Source organism: Podarcis liolepis (assembly GCF_965112155.1).
Source record: "Podarcis liolepis genome assembly, chromosome: 14".
NCBI lineage: Eukaryota > Metazoa > Chordata > Lepidosauria > Squamata > Lacertidae > Podarcis > Podarcis liolepis.
Genome location: NC_139569.1, coordinates 27,131,445 through 27,150,734, shown reverse-complemented (window position 1 = coordinate 27,150,734; position 19,290 = coordinate 27,131,445). Strand labels below are relative to the sequence as shown.

General features: G+C 48.3%; 1 protein-coding gene across 2 annotated transcripts in view; it reads left to right on the top strand.

Annotated features, from left to right (window-relative positions):
- ADAMTS7 (ADAM metallopeptidase with thrombospondin type 1 motif 7) overlaps positions 1 to 16,339 on the top strand; it is a 65,783-nt gene extending 49,444 nt beyond the window's left edge. For both annotated transcript variants that reach the window (XM_083474969.1, XM_083474968.1), the window contains exon 24: positions 13,859 to 16,339. In XM_083474969.1, coding sequence (XP_083331095.1) covers positions 13,859 to 14,022 — 164 coding nt within the window. In that variant the 3' untranslated portion in view covers positions 14,023 to 16,339. The remainder of the gene's footprint in view (positions 1 to 13,858) is intronic.
- Positions 16,340 to 19,290: the final 2,951 nt, after the last annotated feature.

The window sequence follows — 19,290 nt, the reverse complement described above, 5'->3', positions numbered from 1 at the left end:
AAAGAACAAAGGACAATAGTCCCACTTCACAGAACACAGTAACACAAACATCCTGTCTCCGTCACTTCCCACTCTGTGGAGTCAAAACATACACCGTCATGTGATAGACAAAAATCCCATGACTGCAATCATGGAGCAGGAATTCTAACAGGGCGGAGGGGTGGGAGAATTAGAGATTCTGCAAGATGTGTTAGCAGTGAGGACACAAGAGTCCAGCCTCTGGCCACGGAACTGGTAAGAACCAGTTTAGGAGGAACCTAACCGAATATTAGAGTGAAAAAAACAGCTGCAGATAAGGTGCAAGGAGGGTTCTGTACGTTCAGTAAAAACTTTGTGTTGATTCAGTGTTTACAAGGAGCATGGTTAGATGAAGAAATGGTGATGTGCTGGGGGGCAGAAGTGGTTGGCTAGAGAGTAAAGCAGCCAGGATGTTGCATATTTCATATATGGGGCAGGGGGTGTTAGTGGAATGTTCTCACAGACACTTTGGGGCTCTGTCCCGTACTGCATTACGGAATAAAGTCTGACTGATAGGCAGTTTGGTTTGAACCCACAAAGGGAATTTTCTCCCACAGGAGTCAGGGGACTCAGCTATACAGCTGCAAATATAATGGTTTAAGTGCCACTAGAAAAATTCAATATATTTTTCAAAACTTTTTTTAAAAAGCATTTTCACAGTGTTTTTTTATATGTGTCTAGATTCCACCAGAGCCACAGCAACAGGGGAAGGGGAGTCAGCTCTTTCCCTGCCACCTCCGTGCAATTTACCTCCCTAAGGGCTGAAGCCCTGGGTAAAAATAAAAGCAATTGGCTGGTGCCTTAAAATAGATGGTGTTGGTGCCAGGCAGGCCTCCCTGCAGAGAGCATTCCATAAGTGTGGAGCCACCACTGAAAAGGCCACTTCTCCCATTGGCCTTAGCCACTCAGTGCAAAGAGTACACTGTAGAAATGTCGATCTCCTCCCAGCAAGCCCCTTTGGTGCAACCCCCCTCCACCCTCACCACTTAGAGGTCCAGCACCACCTGCCTGCTTCTGGTCCAAAAATGCAAACTATGCAAACGCTCCCGAGGGCCTGATCCAGCATAGCCTGTAGAATTGTCCTGGTTGTTGCCAAAAGATTACACTGGTTTTCTGTGCAAGGGCAGGGCACAGGAAATGTTAGCCTTGCAACAAATGCCTTTATCCAGAAGAATACTTGTTACTCATGGTAATAGCGCTAAGAGATAAAGTGGGAATACAGATCCTGCGGTGATGATGGATATACAATGGCCTTGATGTATAGGGTCATGATTTCCCCCCACATAAACGATGCAAGACAATGTGAGGGAATGTGGAGGGCTAAAGACTCTGGGTTTTTTAATGGCCTATATTTGGTTTATGGCCCAGGGCAGGAAGCGCTGATGGGAAAGAAAACATATCCTGCTGAACTCTGGAGGGAGGGGGAAAGTCTCGTCCGCTTGCCATATGAAGTCAGATCCTTGCTAAAGCTGCAGGCCTGGGCCCAGAGGTGTCCGGTCCCCTTGGTCTTTAGTCCAGAACCCCATGCAGGCTGCTGCAGAGTGGTCTTACGTCATAGAATTGTGGAGTTGGAAGGGAGCCCAAGGCTCATCTACTCCAACCCCCCAATATGGGATTCATAGCCTTCTCGTGGGGCATTAGGGAAAATGATCTGCAAAATAACCTCCCAGGATAGAAACACAACAAACACACTCCTTGGATTCCTAGCAGCTATGAATTTGTAAATGAACGAACTCAGAGCAGCTGAACATGTTGAAAACTAACATCACAGATTTGTGTAAGGGCAATTCTCTTCCCCTCTGTCCTTCTTTTTATGTTTATGTTCTGAAACTCTTCTGGAAACGCAGCAGTGTTACACTAAAATGGTGTTTGGGGTTGTGACCAGGTAAAGAAAAGCTTCAGGAACCAAACAACTGAAGTCTCTGGCTTCTGCTATGGCTGTGTATGCATGACTAAAGTTGCCGCTTCTGCAAGGGGAGAACTGGTGAACGTGGCAGGCACCGCGTGAATTTCAGCTGCCCCTTGCTTCTTTATCCCTCTGAAGACATAGCTTCTGGAAACTGATAATTAAATGATCAAAGTAGCGGCTTTGAAAACAATTAAGAACATAATAAGAGCCTGTCTACTGGATCAGGCCAAAGGGAGCCCATCTAGTCTAGCATCCTGTTCTCACAGTGGCCAAACAGATGCCCCAAAGCCCCCAGGGCAACGGCCTCCTCCCACACTTGTTCTCCAGCTTTCTAAGGTAGACTGTCTCTGTCTGTGGAGGTTCCATTTTAGGATTCATAATAAACGAAGAAGAGCCTGGCTGCTGGATAGGCGGCCCATCTAGTGCAGCATGTTCTTCTCGCAGTGGCCAGCCAAATGCCTCTGGGAAAGTAGCCTTGGACTGGGCAGGCGGAAGGGGGAGGAGGCAATCCCTGCTTGCAGTGCCCCCAGTGTATGGGGGAACATGGTGGGAGGCCCAAACAGGTGCACAGAGGACTCTGTCCGCCCCCCGCTCCCGGGGGTGAGAAGTCAGTGGTGATTCTGCTTATACTTTATAGCACAAAAGTGATGATTGTGTGGCATTAGGAACCGCCTGAGTGGAAGCAGGCCCTTTTCCCCAGGTGGTGATGCCTCTCTTCCCAGCATCCTGCCTCCCTTTAGGAAGTGGGAAGCGTCATCATCATCAGCCCATAAACCCATGCTGGATTCTCTGTGTGGAAGATCAGGCTATTAATAAACTCGCTTCTTATCAGCTGCAGAAGGCTAATAAAAATGTAGTAACACAGAATGTTAAGAAGGAAGAGCAGTGTGTGTGTGTGTGTGTGTGTGTGTGTGTGTTACACTGTGCAGCTGTGGCTTGTCAGCTTCCCCCAGTTCAAGACTGAACAAGGAGCCAAACTTTATAACTAACAGGGATAAATTAACTGAAAGCCATGAAACAAGATTGCGCAAATCACCAAAGGAGGATCCTTCAGTCGCTGCAGAAGCCCGCTTTCCCCTTCCTGTCACAGGGAAAAGTTGTTGCTTTTAAAATGCACTGAGTGAAAGCATGTGTACAGGCACATGTGTGTGCAAACTGGTTTGCATGTTAGGCTGAAAGCCAAACTGCTTGGAAACATACCTTCCAACTTTCCCCGATGCAAAACCAGGACACGCAGCTTCCAACACGGGCTCTGGGGTGAATCATGTGACCTACGCCTCGCTCTCACCCCGAAAATTTGTGGGGGGGTTTTGGGGGGGACACAGTGTGAGATTGTAGCACCCAAAATGACTACTGAGATCTCGTGAGGGAAAAAATGGGATGTCCCCCCCCAGGGCATTTGGAAGGTTTTAATTTTGGGGGGATCAGTCTTAAATCGCTGACCTAGTCAGACAAGTTTCTTAGTAAGACAACAACCTTAGCTGGCCACTTAAGTGTCCTCATTGGCATCCCAAAAGAATGAGATGGGTTAGAAGCATAGAATTGTAGAATTAATGAACCCCTGTGGTCATCTAGTCCAACTCCCTGCAACACAGGAATCTTTTGCCCAATGTGGGGCTCGAACCCTTGACCCTGAAATTAAGAGTTTCATGCTGTCCTTACTGAACTATCTCAGCAAGAGCTACAACTAGGGGGTGGGGTGGTGCCTTCCAAGCTGTAGGCCTTTCCTCCACCCTCCTCACCTAGCTGCTTTGTTGGAGATCAAGAGCCAGTGTATATATATATGAGTGAGCTGGAAGCAGACTGGTGGCTGGAGACACGTAGACATGATTGCTCTGTGCTGGATACAAACCTGTGATCAGTGGAGATGCAATATCTTTTAGAATCACATAATTGGAAGGGACTCTAACTAGTCCGACCCTCTTCAGTGCAGAAATCGCAACTGTTGGGGTGTTAATGCCATGAGTCCTTCCATTTTATGCTCAGGTTAGTCCCTGTAATGAGCCACTTGACAGCGATCATTTATTGAGCGTCCTGTATGTGTGTGTGTGAAGAGGTGTCTTGCCCTGGGAGAAGGACTCTCGGCTGCTAAGATTGGCAGAGAGACAGATGCCGGGTCCTTCCTGCAGAAATAGCTCCCTGAAAGAGCCCTCTTGAAGGCTGGAGATAAGAAGCCTTGCCGAGAGTAAGCAGGGCTCCATCAGAGGCACCAAAGCAATATTCCCAAGGCATTCTTCTCCGCAGCTTCCTGTGGCATCTTTCAGGCGGTGCTCAGAGCAGGAGCCGATGGTAGCAGTCAAGGCAGGGCAGGGGGGCAGAGAGAGAACATCATCCTCTGCAACTCTTGGCTAACTCCGTGGCTGCGTTTCCTGACTGCTCTAGTCAGGAACCAGTTCCAAGGTACAGTTCTTCCTCCCTGGAGGAATCTCCATGGAAACATTTGAGTCTAATAATGCAAAATCCAAGTGCAAAATCCATCCAGACAAAGGGACGGAGGTGATTTTGTGTTCAAAGGGGATCCAGTAAGAGCCAGCTCAAGATCCAGGAAAGGCAGAAATGTCTCTTTACAGGCCTGGGGGGCTCCTCCAGACGATAATATCCACTCGCTCCCTTCCCCCGGTTTGCCCCTTTGATGCTGTAGGAGGGGTGTTTGGTGGGGCTAGCTGTAACCTCTGACACAGTGATGTCATTGTTTGCTGAGCTGAAAGAGACCTTTGTGGTCAAACTAGACATTCTTTCCCCCGATTCCTTGCCGCTCCTTTCTGTCTGCGTTGCCCCAGAGAGAAAAGGGTCTGCAGCTCAGCTGCCGCCCCTGCTTTGGGACCCCAAAACTCTTAATAAAGCCCCGAAGACCTTTGAATTCTCCTTTGATGTGTTGTAGAAATTAGAAAGCACTGCCTCCACTTTTGAAACCCCTTTCTGTGGTAGCATTGATTGGATTTATAGCCCATCCCAGTCCGGAGGTCCAGGGTGGGTAACCGACAGGTGCACATTACAAAGGCAATTAAGATCAAAGGCAAAGCCAAGCAAACGACTTCTAGTCTGCTACTATTTTGCAGGTGGCATTCAGTTGCATACTAGCAAATTCAAATTGTGGTGGCGTTGCTGACACTTATTAGTTGTCCTTTTTACGAAAAGTAAGCTCAAAGTGACTTAACGTATACTGCAAAAATGAAAAGCAATATAAAACTAGAACAAAACGAAAGCTAACAACTTTTGTATACATAAACGGCATCCTAGCACGTCCCACCCACTGAAGGAGGCCGCAGGATCTGAAACACTCCAAGTTAAAAGCCGATTGACATGGATTTGGCTTATCTGCACTTATTTGCCCCGCTCTTTCAAGGCACAGGTCCACACTTTAAAGCTTGATGTCCAAGTTTTTGTGTTTTTTTGCCCAGAACTTTCCCTGGTAAAACCTGCTCTTTAGTGTTCAGTCGGAGCAAATGTCAGTTCGGGTTTTCCATGGATTGATGTTTGTGCCAATGGAACACTAAAGATCGAGTTTTTGCAGGGAAAGCTCTGGAGCAAAAAGGGGGGCACTCGGAGACAGAGCTTTAAAGCACAGGCTGTGCCTGGAAAAAGCAAAGGGAAGGGAGGTGTTGATATGCCCTCTGTTATGTAGCAAGCCCACTTTCTCCCCAGACTTTGGCTTTTGGAGTAAGGAAGGTGATGGGGAAATACTCCAGGAAGTGCTCGAATCTATAACATAGAACCTCTCTGCAAACAAACCAGGATGGTTGTGCATTAAACAGCAGATGTCATGTCACTTCCCCACAAACGCTATGCAAACAAGTGAGGATGAATGCACAAGAAGCAGGTCATCTGGAAGTGACTTGGAGTAGGTATCTGACAAATCTGACACACTGACAAATTCAAATGTGTAAACCCCCTTGGGTTCACATGTGAAACTTATGATGTCCCTGATTCTGAGTCCATGATCTCAGAGGGGAGGAGTCAGCCCCTTGGGCATATGTGCCCAAAATTTCAGATCAGTGGCCTGAGGGGGGCTATTTAGCATCCAGCCTCCTGTTCTGACAGTGACCAATATCAGGAACTAGAGTCAGGGGTAGGTCAGCAATAAAAACATTGAATGAAGTTTACTCTTTATTCAAAGAAACCAGAAGTGCAGGCCTGATGATCACAGTAACTCTTCCCAGTAGGTCTTGTCCCAATGAGGCAGTTGCAAGGACCCTGCTCTCTTTCCCCCGCTCGCTAAGGCTCCTTTCCTGGTTCCTTCCCCAGCAACCTGAGGCTCCCTCTTCATACCTCTTCTGGTTCTAGGAGACCAGGCAGGAAGGGGAGCTTGTCGCAGCAGGAGGGGGAGACCCCCTGGCTTCTTCAGCAACCTGCCTCATTGCTGCTGCTTGGCCCCATCCCTTCCCAGCCTCCTCTTCTGCCCCTGATTCTGGGCTTCTCTCTACCATAGCCTCTTCCTGCTCACTAAACCCTGTTACCTTTTCTGCTTCCGACACCACCTCCACCTTCTCCTTCTCCTTCTCCTTCTCCTTCTCCTTCTCCTTCTCCTTCTCCTTCTCCTTCTCCTTCTCCTTCTCCTCCTCCACCTCCTCCTCCCAGGCTTCTCCCTCTGACCACTCATCATAGTCCCACCACCAGTACCCTGGTTCTGAGTCTTCTTCCCTGGGGGGGGGGAGGGTTCCCCAACTGGTACCCCATTCCTCTGCATCCATCCAGTCCTTGACAACCAGCCAGATGCCGTTATGGGAAGCCCACAAGCAGGACCCAAGTGCAAGAGAAGTGCTCTTCTCACTTGTGATTCCTAGTATCTGACCTTCAGGCCTCAACTCTGGAGGAAAAGCACAGCCACTGTGGCCTTATGCAGATAGCCTAATTTTCCATGAATTTGTCTAACCCTCTTTTAAAGCCATCCAAAGTAGAGGCCATCACTATATTTTGCAAAGTTACAATGAACTATGGATCTGTACCCTTACATGCAGGGATGTTTTTTCCTTTTTTTACACAGATTGCAAGGAGCAAGCACAATATGGATTAAGACCATGGGGGTTGTTTTCCCCTTTGATCTGCACCCAATCTGGACTGGTCTCCTCCTGCCTGCAGTTTGCACTGGGGGGAACCTCCAGTTGGGAAAGGGTTAAAGCCCCCAGATCCCCATGCTGAGGTCCTGGGTCCATGCTGGCATCTTCTGGAGGGAATGAAAAAGCATTTAACAGTACCGCTAAGTAGCTAAGACATTGCCTAGTTTGGCTCTCCTGCACACTTTTTAAAGCTGACCCGGCAATTCCCTCTCTCCGAGCTGCCGTTTCCTTATCTAGGAATGTGTATCAAAGTTTGTTTCTGTGACCCTGTGAAAAAATTCAACCTCTTCCCTCCGGGCTTAGCAGCAGATTTAGGAGTAAACCTTCTGAATAATATCCAAAGAGGGATTTGATCCCATCGAGACCTTGTGAGTTTCTGCTGAGTATGATTTGGCACGGAGGGACTCAACCAGCCCTTAATTAAAATATTCGGTTTGCTTTGCTGTTGAGCATTATGCTTTTAAGTTGCCTGTCTGGTGGGGGGGGACGGGACGGGACTGGAGAACAGACGCTTACATTATCAGCTGCAAAATATCTCCTCCACACGAAAGGCTGCCAATGTTTGTTCCCCAGTTGGAGAAATTCCACGTTGTAAGGCTGGCCTATCGGTGCTGGCCCCAGAACCACACAGTAAATCCTGTGGATTGTAGCTCTTCTTAAATGGGCAAATGCTTCAGATGTCCATAGCTGTCCCAGCGGCTTTTAAAAATGGCAGGTAAAACCTACAAGTTCTTGGGATCTAAAATTAATGGGTTAGGAGTTTGTATGTCTCCGTACCTTCCAACCACCCACTGATTAAAATCAAGATGTGTGGCTTTCAGTGTTGTGCTCCCTCACCCCAGCTCCCTGTCTCTGTTTCCAGCAGCAGCTCCCTCAGCGCCAGACCAGCAGCTCCAGCTCCTCCTCTTCCCTGTTATCATCCTCATCTTTGTCAGCTTCGTCTCCTTTGGTGAGGGCATGGTCGAGCAGGAGACATGGTGTCTGGGCCTGGCGGAGGCGGCCCAGCTCCTCCCTCCACCTCCACCTTCTTTTGAATGGGAGTCTTTTGGTGCCAAGCTCTCATGGAGCCAGCTGACTGGCGTGAGAACTTGGCACCGAAAACAGGACATCCAATCGTGATTTTGGTGTGCACTGGTCAAATCTGGACTGTTGACAGGTATGAGTCTCAAGCCAACAATCTACCCAAGGCAGTATCCACAGACCTCCCAAAAAGTAAACCCCCTTCAGATTATAATGGTGACCCAGTGACTACCTTCACACCCTGTTGGCTTCCAGATGTTTTGGACTACAACTCTCATCAGCCCCAGCCCATGTGGTCATGCTCCCATCATCTCTAGCTTCATGCAGCCATGCTGGCTGGAGCTGATGGGAGTTGCAGTACAAAGCATCTGGAGGGCACCAGAGGCTGGAGAAGGTTAGGGGCAGAGAACCTGAAGGTATCCTGTGGCTGATCAACAGCCTGATGCAGTACAAGGCAGCTTCCTGGTTCCAGCCCCCGACAGGAATAATCACGATCTGCAGCTGGAAAACTACAAAGGCCTGTTCAGACTAATCTGGAGAACAGCACCAGAGCAGCTGCAGTCGAGGCCAGGGTGATGTATTGATACATCGTCCAGGACTGGTTTGAGGGTCAGAGCGCAATGGCGCCTTCACCCAGTGGTAGATTGTGGTTGGGCCTTGGTTACCTACTTCTTCGTGGGGCTGGAACTGATGCTGGATGTTCCTCCCTCTGCTTTTCACAATGTATCTCTATATTGTGATGTTTAGCTGGTGATACATCATGATGTTGAGAAGCCGATATCGCCCAACCCTACTCATAACACTAGAACTTGCGGACGTCCGTTGAAGCTGAATGTGGGAAGACCAGTGGCGTAGCGTGGGGGGTGCAGGGGGGCCGGCCGCACTGGGTGCAACATCTGGGGGTTAGGGTTAGGGGGCGCAAATCCACGGGTTAGGGGGCGCAAATTACTTGCCTTGCCCCGGGTGCTGACAACCCACGCTACGCCACTGGGGAAGACTGAAGACGGATAAAAGAAAGTACAGTCATACCTTGGGTTACAGATGCTTCAGGTTGCGCATTTTCGGGTTATGGGCATGCCAAAACCCGAAAGTACCAGAACAGGTTACTTCTGGGTTTCGGCGCTCATGCATGCTCAGAAGCGCTAAATCGTGCTTTACGTATGCGCTGAATTGCAACCCACGCGTGCACAGACACAGCACTGCAGGTTGCGGACGCTGCGGGTTGCGAACGTGCCTCCCGCACAGATCACATTCGCAACCCGAGCGTCCACAGTACAGTGGTACCTCTACTTACATTCACCTCCGGTTACGTATGCTTCAGGATATGTATGCAGCAAACCTGGAAGTATTTTTCCAGGTCTTGCCATGCACGCATGCGCAGAGGCGGCACCTCCGGCTATGCACACCTTGGGATCCGACCGGAGCTCCAGAATGGATCCCGTGCACAACCGGAGGTACCACTGCACTTCTGTACGCAGTGCATAGTTAACCTGTGAAACTCCCTTGCACAGGAGGTAGTGATGGCCTCCAACTTGGATAGCTTTAAAAGAGGATTTGACAAATTGATGGGCTCACTAGCTGTGATGGCTGTGCTCTGCCTCCACAGCTGGAAGCAGCAATACTTCTGAATACCAGTTTCTAGAAAGGACAGGAGGGGAGAGGACTATTGTGCTCGGATCCTGCTTGTGGATTTCCCATGATGGGCATCTGTTTGGCCCCTGTGAGAAGAGGATACGGATCCAGCAGGCTGCCCATCCAGACTGCTGACCTGTTTGTTGCATGGGTGTGTTTATAAAAACACACCAGACCTTTTGTATTTGTTTTCCAGGGTTAGGCTACAGCTGCTTTGCCTTTTTGTGCAGGATGGTGCTATTCACTCACAATACTTGAACACTGCAGGAAAATAAACTTCCTGATGTGCGATTTGCAAAAGCAAGGGAAGGTTTAGCCTGTGATAGAGCAGGCGAGCCAGAGGTTTAGAGGTCTTAACCTCTGACCTGTGCGAGGTCATGACTGCTAATCTCCATGGACTAGGAAATAGCTCCTGTGTTCCAGACACTTTTTTTATCAGCAGGCAAAAGAAACCTCTCTCTTCAGCCATTGCCTTGGCAGGGGGGGGGGCTGCCTAATTCTCTGGGGGGGCTCCCGGGGAGACTTCATCATGGAATTGGGGTTGCCCACACATGCGGGGTGTTTTGTTGCAGTGTCTACTCAGCATCATTGTCGTAAATAGACACACACTCCAGCTATTTAATCCTGATTGCCCTTCTTGTCCCTTGTACAATCCAATAAGTTAAAAAGACACCTCACCAATTACCCATTTGGAATTGTTGAACGGCCCATTTGGAATATCAAGCTCCTGTCTAGTAGCAGTTCGGGGCTATTGTGGCCGCAATACACACCATCCACTGAAAGCACATGACCTTCCCCAAAGACTCCTGGGAACTGCAGTTTCCCTCTCTCAAAGCCATCTCCTCAGCCTCCCCGCCCCCAAGTAAGAACCATTTTCAGGTGCATTTTTCAGACTGAGGACGCCTGGCATGGCTAAGAGCTGAGCACCACCTCATGTCCTGCCTTTGGGGCTACATGGCTTGCACATGTGGTTTGCTAAGCGTCTCCTAGCAACTCCCAGCACCCTGCACAAACTACATTTTTCAGGACACTTGGCAGGGGTGAAAAAGTATGGTCGTTAAAGTGGTAAAGGTAAAGGTAAAGGGATCCCTGACCATTAGGTCCAGTCGTGGCCAACTCTGGGGTTGCGGCGCTCATCTCGCTTTATTGGCCGAGGGAGCTGGCGTACAGCTTCCGGGTCATGTGGCCAGCATGACTAAGCCGCTTCTGGCGAACCAGAGCAGCACACGGAAATGCCGTTTACCTTCTCGCCGGAGTGGTACCTATTTATCTACTTGCACTTTGACGTGCTTTTGAACTGCTAGGTTGGCAGGAGCAGGGACCGAGCAACGGGACCTTCTGATCGGCAAGCCCTAGGCTCTGTGGTTTAACCCACAGCACCACCTGTGTCCTAAAGTGGTATAAGAGTGCTTTAAATGCACAGTGCGGAAGGGATGCTGGAGGAGCGCTAGGCGAGGAACTGGCTGCGTCAGCCCAGTGTTCAGTGAGCTGTTTATGAGCTCTGAGCCTTGGGAGTGATGGGAAAGAGAAAGTGATCATGAGCTCATTGGAGGAGCTGAGCGCCTTGCCAAACATCCAAGCAAGCCTCCTGGTTCCCATTCCACATCACTGAGCAGCAGGTTAATCCCAGGCCATTCCTCTTGGCTGTAAATGATTAGCGATGGGGTGGGGGGGAGTGGCCTCACCTGGTATCGCCTGAGATAATGGGCTAAGCAGAAATTCACTCTTGTGCTGGAGGGGAAGCCTTGTCAACCGATGGTCCTGGCTCTGTTTCCACTGCAAGCCTTTACATTGGAGAGAGGTTGGGGGTGATGGAAATACAAAAGCAAAACAGTCTCTCAAGCATGAAGTTTAGTTCGTTTCTCTGACAACGGGCTTAGTTTTAACAGCATCAGGCACCTTCTTAACCATCTTTCAGCTGGTTAAGGAATTTTATAAACAGCTTCAATAATCTATTTGTTGGAAGACCCCAGTAAAATAATTATGAATAATATGTAGAGAAAATCAGCATAATTTAAAAGCAAGCATACAAAACTAAATTGTGTGTCCCAAAAGGCCCTGATCCCACACATTCCTCCTCATCCAGCCTGATCCCCCAAACAGCCAAAAGCAAACTTTCACACCATATTAGCATTGGGGGCTGGGGGCTTCTCCAAGAGGATTAGCACAGCTGAAATAAAGAGTCTGGAGGAAGCCTCTTGGGTGTAAATTAAGCTATTAAAAAAAAAGAAAATAGTGGAAGATTACGAGACAGATCATCATTCAGGCAATGGATCCAGTTGTAACAAGTTGCCAAAGCCTGAGGTCATCCTAATCCACAAGAGTCTGAAAAGTGGCTCCCTATTCCTTAGTGTGCATGTGATCTTCCCTACCTTATAGTTGTGATAAAAATTAAAAAACTGCTCCTTTTATAGAGTCCTTTTGTAGGTTCTCTATCAGTAGGAGAAAATAACAGAGACCAACCAGAGAATATTGAGAAGTAAAGCAGCTAGTAAGCCTGATCTTTATTAACTGTTGCAACAGGGTGCTCCCACACACACAGGAGAGGAGGAAGACCCCGAGCCATGCACACAAGCCCTTATGTAGACATTTTTAAATTGCCCGCCCTGGATTCCAAGACCACCCCCAGAAACATCATACCTACATCACAGAAAAGGTGGTCTACAACAGAAATCTGAGTGCTTTGTTTATCGCCTATCTGGCAAATTACCAGATTGCATTATCTGGGTTTTGGCCACTCTTTTGTTATTATAACTACTTAATTCCCGAATCTAGGTCACAGGTCACAGGCTCACACCCTGTTCGTATCTTGAATGTGCCCTTGAGACAGGATTTGTGAGGACAGGATTTGTGAGGGAAAAGACAATGGGGAGGTTTCCCACTTTGACCTTGCAGAGAAATATTTGAGGTCAATTTGTTCAGGACCTTTTTGGTGTAGTTTCAGACATGTGGTTTATATATACAGTTATGAACATTTACTATTTTAATATATGACCTTAAAATTCTTATAACAGTTGGAAAGAGATGATCTTGAAAAAGTTAGTATTTGCAGATGTCACTGCTGGTGACATAAATTTCTTCCAAAGTGAGTGGTGGTGATTTCTGTGAGCATGGAACACTGGAACAGGCTGACAGAGGTTCACAGGGGCTACTTTCTGATGAGAAAGAGCATGCAGAGATTGCTTGGTGTGTGTGTGTGTAAAGCAGCAGGTGGTGTGGATGGGAGGAGTGTCTCCAGGTTGCGAATGAGATGCACAAACCTTCCCTTCCTCTTCTAGTGAGGATCTAAGCCAGGGCTCAGCAAACTTTTTCAGCAGGAGGCTGGTCCACTGTCCCTCAGACATTGGGGAGGCCGGAATATATTTTTTTTGGGGGGGGGAAATGAACAAATTCCTATGCCCCACAAATAACCCAGAGATGCATTTTAAATAAAAGCACACATTCTACTCATATAAAAACACACTGATTCCTGGACCGTCCGCGGGCCGGATTGAGAAGGCGATTGGCCCGCATCCGGCCCCTGGGCCTTCGTTTGCCTACCATGATCTAGGCAGCCACAGGAAAGATCTGGGGCGGAATCCCTGTTCCCACATCAATCGCTGCAATGTGGTTTTTAGCACTCCATTGTTTTTTCACCCAGGGGAACATTTATCCTGAATATGGACAGATCTGAGATGAGTGATGGTGGGATGCACTCCCTTCCAGCAGTGCAGCATCTGTTTCACATCAGGAGAGGCAGGATGGGATGGGGGGGCATTTGCATGAGTGCTTCAGGTGGTGGAAGGGGAGGGGACAGAAGATGGGCAGCAGAGTGTGGGAACTGAGATGTGCCTCCCCTCCCCCCCAGTTGTGGGATGAGAAAGGCAAACCCTTCTTCTCCCTTCCTGGCTCTAATGGGAGAAGACTATGTGAATCAAAGGAGAGAAAGTTTTTCTCCCTCTGTCACAACAAGCAGAACTCATGGGTATCCAATGAAGCTGAACGTAGAAAGATTCAGGACAGGTGAGTTCCAGCATCCTGTCAGAACCCTGGCACCTCCTTCCCAAAGCCCAGGAAGCTTCTGCCTGGCTTAGGGGGGGGGGAGACACGATTCTCATGTGTACAATGTTGCCCCCCACAATGGCCCTCACAAGCTGGTGCCTCTAGCTCCAACCGTTCCCTTGCAAAAATAATTAATCACACGCCACTGCTCAAATCTCGGTATGTTGTTTTCTTCCTGCAGGTTTTGCCTGCGAGCGCGACAGGCTCTCCTTCAGCTTCTGCCAGACGCTGCTCTTCCTGAGCAGGTGCCACCTCCCTACCGTCAGCCTCCAGTGCTGCCAGACGTGCCGTCAGCAGGGCAATGGCCCCCGGGACCGCGGGAACGAGCGGGCTTCCCGGAAGTGAGCACTCCCATCACCTCAGGACCCTTTCAGGCGCAAAAAAGCCAGCAGCGGCCTCGGGGAGAAACGTCTGCCTAAGACGCCTCACGGGCTGCTTTGAAGGCAGCTCAGCCACCGTCTCTGTCCAATTGCTCTCCTCTTCTTCCTCCCATGGGACCTTGGCTGGTGCTGTTCACCGAGGTTGGACAGGCATGGTGCTTTAATTCCAGTTCCTCTCACCAAACTGCCCTCAGGGCTACCCAAGTCTGCTGCCCTCCAATGTGCAGCAGAGGAGAATCTGCTCTGCAAGGCCACGCGCTGTACCCTACAAAAGCAATAACTCTTGGCATGATCTCAGAAACATATCTGGTGCTATCGTCGGGTATATTCAGGTTTCACTCGGTGTTGGCGGGCCAGCACGAAACTCTTGACTTGAGTGATTTCTTTTTTTAAAAAAACACAAACAGGAAACACACGCAATTTTTTTGGTATTTTGTAAGAACAGACGTCCAGCATACCTGACCAAGTCGCTTGACTGTTTGGTTGCATTCGTTGTGATAGGGATGCCTTTCTCCCTGGTGGTTGGTGGGAGGAGCTCAAAGCGGCAGTGAAATGTCCCCCATTTCAAACTCGCTGAGCCAGCTGGTCATCACACTTGCTCTAGCTGGGAGGACCAAAGCATTGGGGTTAAGAGTGGTTTGGTTTTCACTCAAGTTGAACTAAAGCTAACCTCTCTGGCTTGGGTCTTTGAATAATAGAACTGTAGAGTTGGAAGGGACCACAAGGGTCATTTGGTCCAACCCCCTGCAATGCAGGAATCTGTGGGGCTCAAACCCACGAACCTGAGATTAAGAGTCTCATGCTCTACCGACTGAACAATCCTCCATATCTAATGCCCTGTTATCTGGCTCAGCAGTTCAATATCTGTCAGGGTGAGCTGCCCTTTCTCTCTAGGCTGCTCGCTTGGTTACCCTGAAAAAGCCCAAGACTATCAAGATCAGTTTCTGGTTCCCACCCCCCTTATGTAGCCCTGGAAGTTGGGACTGCATTTGTAGTATCATATCAATATCCTTATTGTCAAGAAGGCACCTGATTTAAGAACACTTCATTGCTTTCTATCGTGCACTGATAGTTTCGTTTGGGTGTTTAGCATGTGTTAAGCAAGGAAAAGGAAGCCTGTGGCCTTCCAAGCATTGTTGGGACTACATCATCCCTGTGTCAGGACCCTGACCAATGGCCTTGCTGGCTGCTGTGAACTGGAGCTCAACATCTGGGGGGAGCCCAGAGGTAGGGATGTTGGGAAATTCCAGTGGATGAAGAAATGGGTGGTACTTCCTTCTTCCTTCCATGTCTGGAATGGTAATCAATCCAGCAAATATGATCAGGACTCCACTGTTGTCGTTTTCAGTTCACAGCAACAGTCATGTTATATATGGACATCGTAACCAAAACCCCATTCTTTCAGGGTGCAAAGGTGGCATAACACCAAAATCCTTCAGTAGTTAAGTTATAATTTGCCAATGTGTTTTTTCTAGAAGTCCAATAAGGCCTCATCATTCTACTTGTGTCAGGGATACACCCTCTCTCTGAAAGGATCATTGTAGACTTTCTATGAATATGGAATTAACATGTCATTATTATTTTTTAAATAAAAAATACATGGGAAACCATCTGGCCCTGAAGATTTATTGTTCCTTAACTTGGAATTTTCATATGGACTGAATTTTTCTCATCTAAAATGGCCTTATGTTACAGGGTTGTTTTCATTCTAGCCAAGTAATTTGCAAATCCATTGAAGACTGATTTATATAATTTGGCATAATATTATGTGAACTTTTGATGAATGCACTTGAAGTATCTTTGTCTATATGACTAGAGAACATTTTCGTACTTCTTTAAAAAGCTGATAATGTCAAGGTTTGATTGCCAGATCCACAGCATTTCTGATGTAGATCAATCAAAGATTTGGTTATTTAGTGTGAATAGTTATAAATTGCTCTCAATGCATGGTGGGTAACAAATACCTTACAGTGTGAAAGCCAAGAAGTACCAGCAGAACTAGCCGTGGATCAGTTGCATTATGTCAACGCCAGACCAAGGCTGTCTTCTTGTCTCTGTCTAGGGGGAGTGACAAAACCAATTACCATATTTAAGACCACATCCAAATTTCTTCTTTCTCCCATGCCAACCATGGAATTTCCCCAGTGATTCAGCACAGATACATGGGAATAAAAAAACAATCAACTCTTTTCAAGGAGATGTTATGGAGGAGTGTCTTTTTAATTTTTTTTTAAATGTCTGTAGCTCTCAAGTGTGTTAAATTAAATTGTTACAACAAAGTATGAGCTGTGCCTTTGTTGGTTTGTTTCGGCACCACAACATTTCTGCTGCCTCTTGAAGAGTCTCTATGGTTATCTTAGCATGGCTAAACAGGAAGGCAGGCACCACCATTGGCCTCGCTACATCACCTGTCCCTGCTCCATCTTCCTTTTCAATTAAATTCAAACCCTAGAGCCCCCTGACCTTGCTACTCCCCCTCCCCCCCCACTGCTCCTGCCTGCTCACCTGTCCTTTTTTCAAGCTGGTGAGCAGAACCCTCAATCATCTTGGCTGCCCTCTTCTGCACACCATCCAGCTTGTCGGTATCCTTTTTAAGCTGTGATGCCCCAAACTGGACACAGGACTCCAGGTGGAGTCTGTTAGCTGTTTTATTTATTACAGTTGCATTTTGACTACCAGGGAAGGCGAGAGGTGCTAGTGGGATTTCCTGCCTCGGGCGCCGAAATATCTCAGCTGGCTTTCGGTCCTCTGCACTTTGGAGGTGGAGGCTTCCCATTTGATGCTCCAGCTCCGGTCCTGCTGATATGGAGGGGGCCCCCCTAGCTGTCAATCATCGTGGCAACACTCCAGCCAAGCTGAATGTAAAGCCTGAGGGAAGCTCTTAATGAAGCATGCTTGACTCCAGCTGTCAAAGTGGATAAAACTGATGGCTCTGCATGTGGAGGAGCAGGAGAGGGAAGGAAATTGTCAGACTCAGATTAGGGTTAGCAGATAAGTGTGAAGAATGGCCCTGATCTGCCTCCACCATTCCTCTAAGTCAAGCTGTCATGTCTCTTCCTCCCAGTCTCCTCAAATGCTAAAAGGGTACTTAAGTTGCCTGGGGTGTTAGGGGAAGAGTAGTATGTCTGGAAGGACAGATCCTGAAGCTGAGACTAAAATACTTTGGCCACCTCATGAGAAGAGAAGACTCCCTGGAAAAGACCCTGATGTTGGGAAAGATGGAGGGCACAAGGAGAAGGGGACGACAGAGGATGAGATGGTTGGACAGTGTTCTCGCAGCTACCAGCATGAGTTTGACCAAACTGCGGGAGGCAGTGGAAGACAGAGGAGTGTCTGGTGTGCTCTGGTCCATGGGGTCACGAAGAGTCGGACATGACTAAACGACTAAACAACAACAAAGTATGTCTGGTGGGGGGCATGTGCTTCTGGGGTAGTTTGTCCAACTTTGGTCCGCACCCTGCACTCAGCTCTCACCTGTGGCTTCTAGAAACTGTCAGCATGCAACAGTGGCCACACTCCAGAAAATTGCTTCAACTGGCCAACTAAACCAGGAGAGGGTCAAACCCTTGGTGCGTTAGGGACTTCCTCTACATGCAAAGTCAGAATCTGGATGATTGTGTGGATAAGACCAGTAGTGTGTCCAACGGTCAAGAAGGAGGTTTCTGCATGTGATGTAGGGGGAAATGAGGGGCAGATGGGGCTTGTCAACCCGGAAACAGCCCATCTTGGAGAAGGAAAACTCTTGATTCTAAACCTCCACTGCCTTGAGGGATTTCTTCACGAGAAGAAAAAGCTAAGGTGTAAACCCTACACAAATCCAGAGTGGGGTCCTTAAGGTGTCTTGTACACTTTCTTCTGGCAAACCCCTGTAGCTAGGCTGGTGCTAAACGTATTGCTCTGTTTTCCTTTGGACCACATCAGTGAGGCCAAGAGATAAGTCTGGTTGTCTGGGCAGCCCAGGACCTCCATAAACAATGCCCAGGCTTGCGCCCCGGAGAGGCGTACTCCATTGTCTCTCAAGACAAACTGATGCCAACAACAAAATGTAAGTTGTCTACCTGAGACAGGCCAGATTGTTTAATCAGCCAAATGTTTGTTTCATATATCTGTGAAATTTAAAGCTAAGACAAGTCTCTGAAATTGACAAGAGTCTCAAGAAAATGACAAAAGTGCCCCTTCCATTCTTTGAGCTCCTCTCCGCTTCAGCAAGGTTCATGCCAGAGAATAACCTCCTTCCCAGTAGATTTCATGCCATTTCTACTCGGCACGTGGCTGGAAAAAGTAGCACCGTCTTTCATTCTCATGAGATTGTTCTCCAAAAGTCTGTTTCCTGTAAACACTGAGTCATATCTGGTTGCTATTGTGGATGGTGATACTTTTTTGCTTTTCTAGACCATCATGTTAATATTGTACTAACTTTGCAGCACAAAGTCGGAGAGAATACAACAGCTGGGCTCCCATCCTGCACACTTGCAAATTTGCCAGTACAAGGGAAGGGAAGTGATGCTCTGCGCAGTCATTTGGCACCAGCTTGGCAGCAGGAGTCGCGGAAAGGAGGCGTACAAGGTGCCATCCAAGGGACGCCACTCCAGATTTGTATAGGGCAGGGGTCAGCAAACCTTTTCAGCAGGGCGCCGGTCCACTGTCCCTCAGACCTTGTGGGGGGCCGGATTATATTTTTGGGGGGAAATGAATGAATTCATATGCCCCACAAATAACCCAGAGATGCATTTTAAATAAAAGGACACATTCTACTCATGTAAAAACACGCTGATTCCCGGACCGTCCGTGGGCCGGATTTAGAAGGCGATTGGGCCGGATCTGGCCCCTGGGCATTAGTTTGCCTACCCATGGTATAGGGTTTACTCCTTAGCCTTTTCTTCTCCAGAAGATGTCTCACAAGGCAGTGGAGGTTTAGGATCACAGTTTTCCTTTGCCTAGATGAGCTACCTTCTCAGGTTGATGAGCCCCACCTGCTCTTCACTTCCTTCTACAGCACATATGGAAACTGCCTTCTTGATGTTGTTGTTGTTTAGTCATTTAGTCGTGTCTGACTCTTCGTGACCCCGTGGATCAGAGCATGCCAGGCACTCCTGTCTTCCATTGCCTCCCGCAGTTTGGTCAAACTCATGCTGGTAGCTTCAAGAACACTGTCCAACCATCTCGTCCTCTGTCGTCCCCTTCTCCTTGTGCCCTCCATCTTTCCCAACATCAGGGTCTTTCCCAGGGAGTC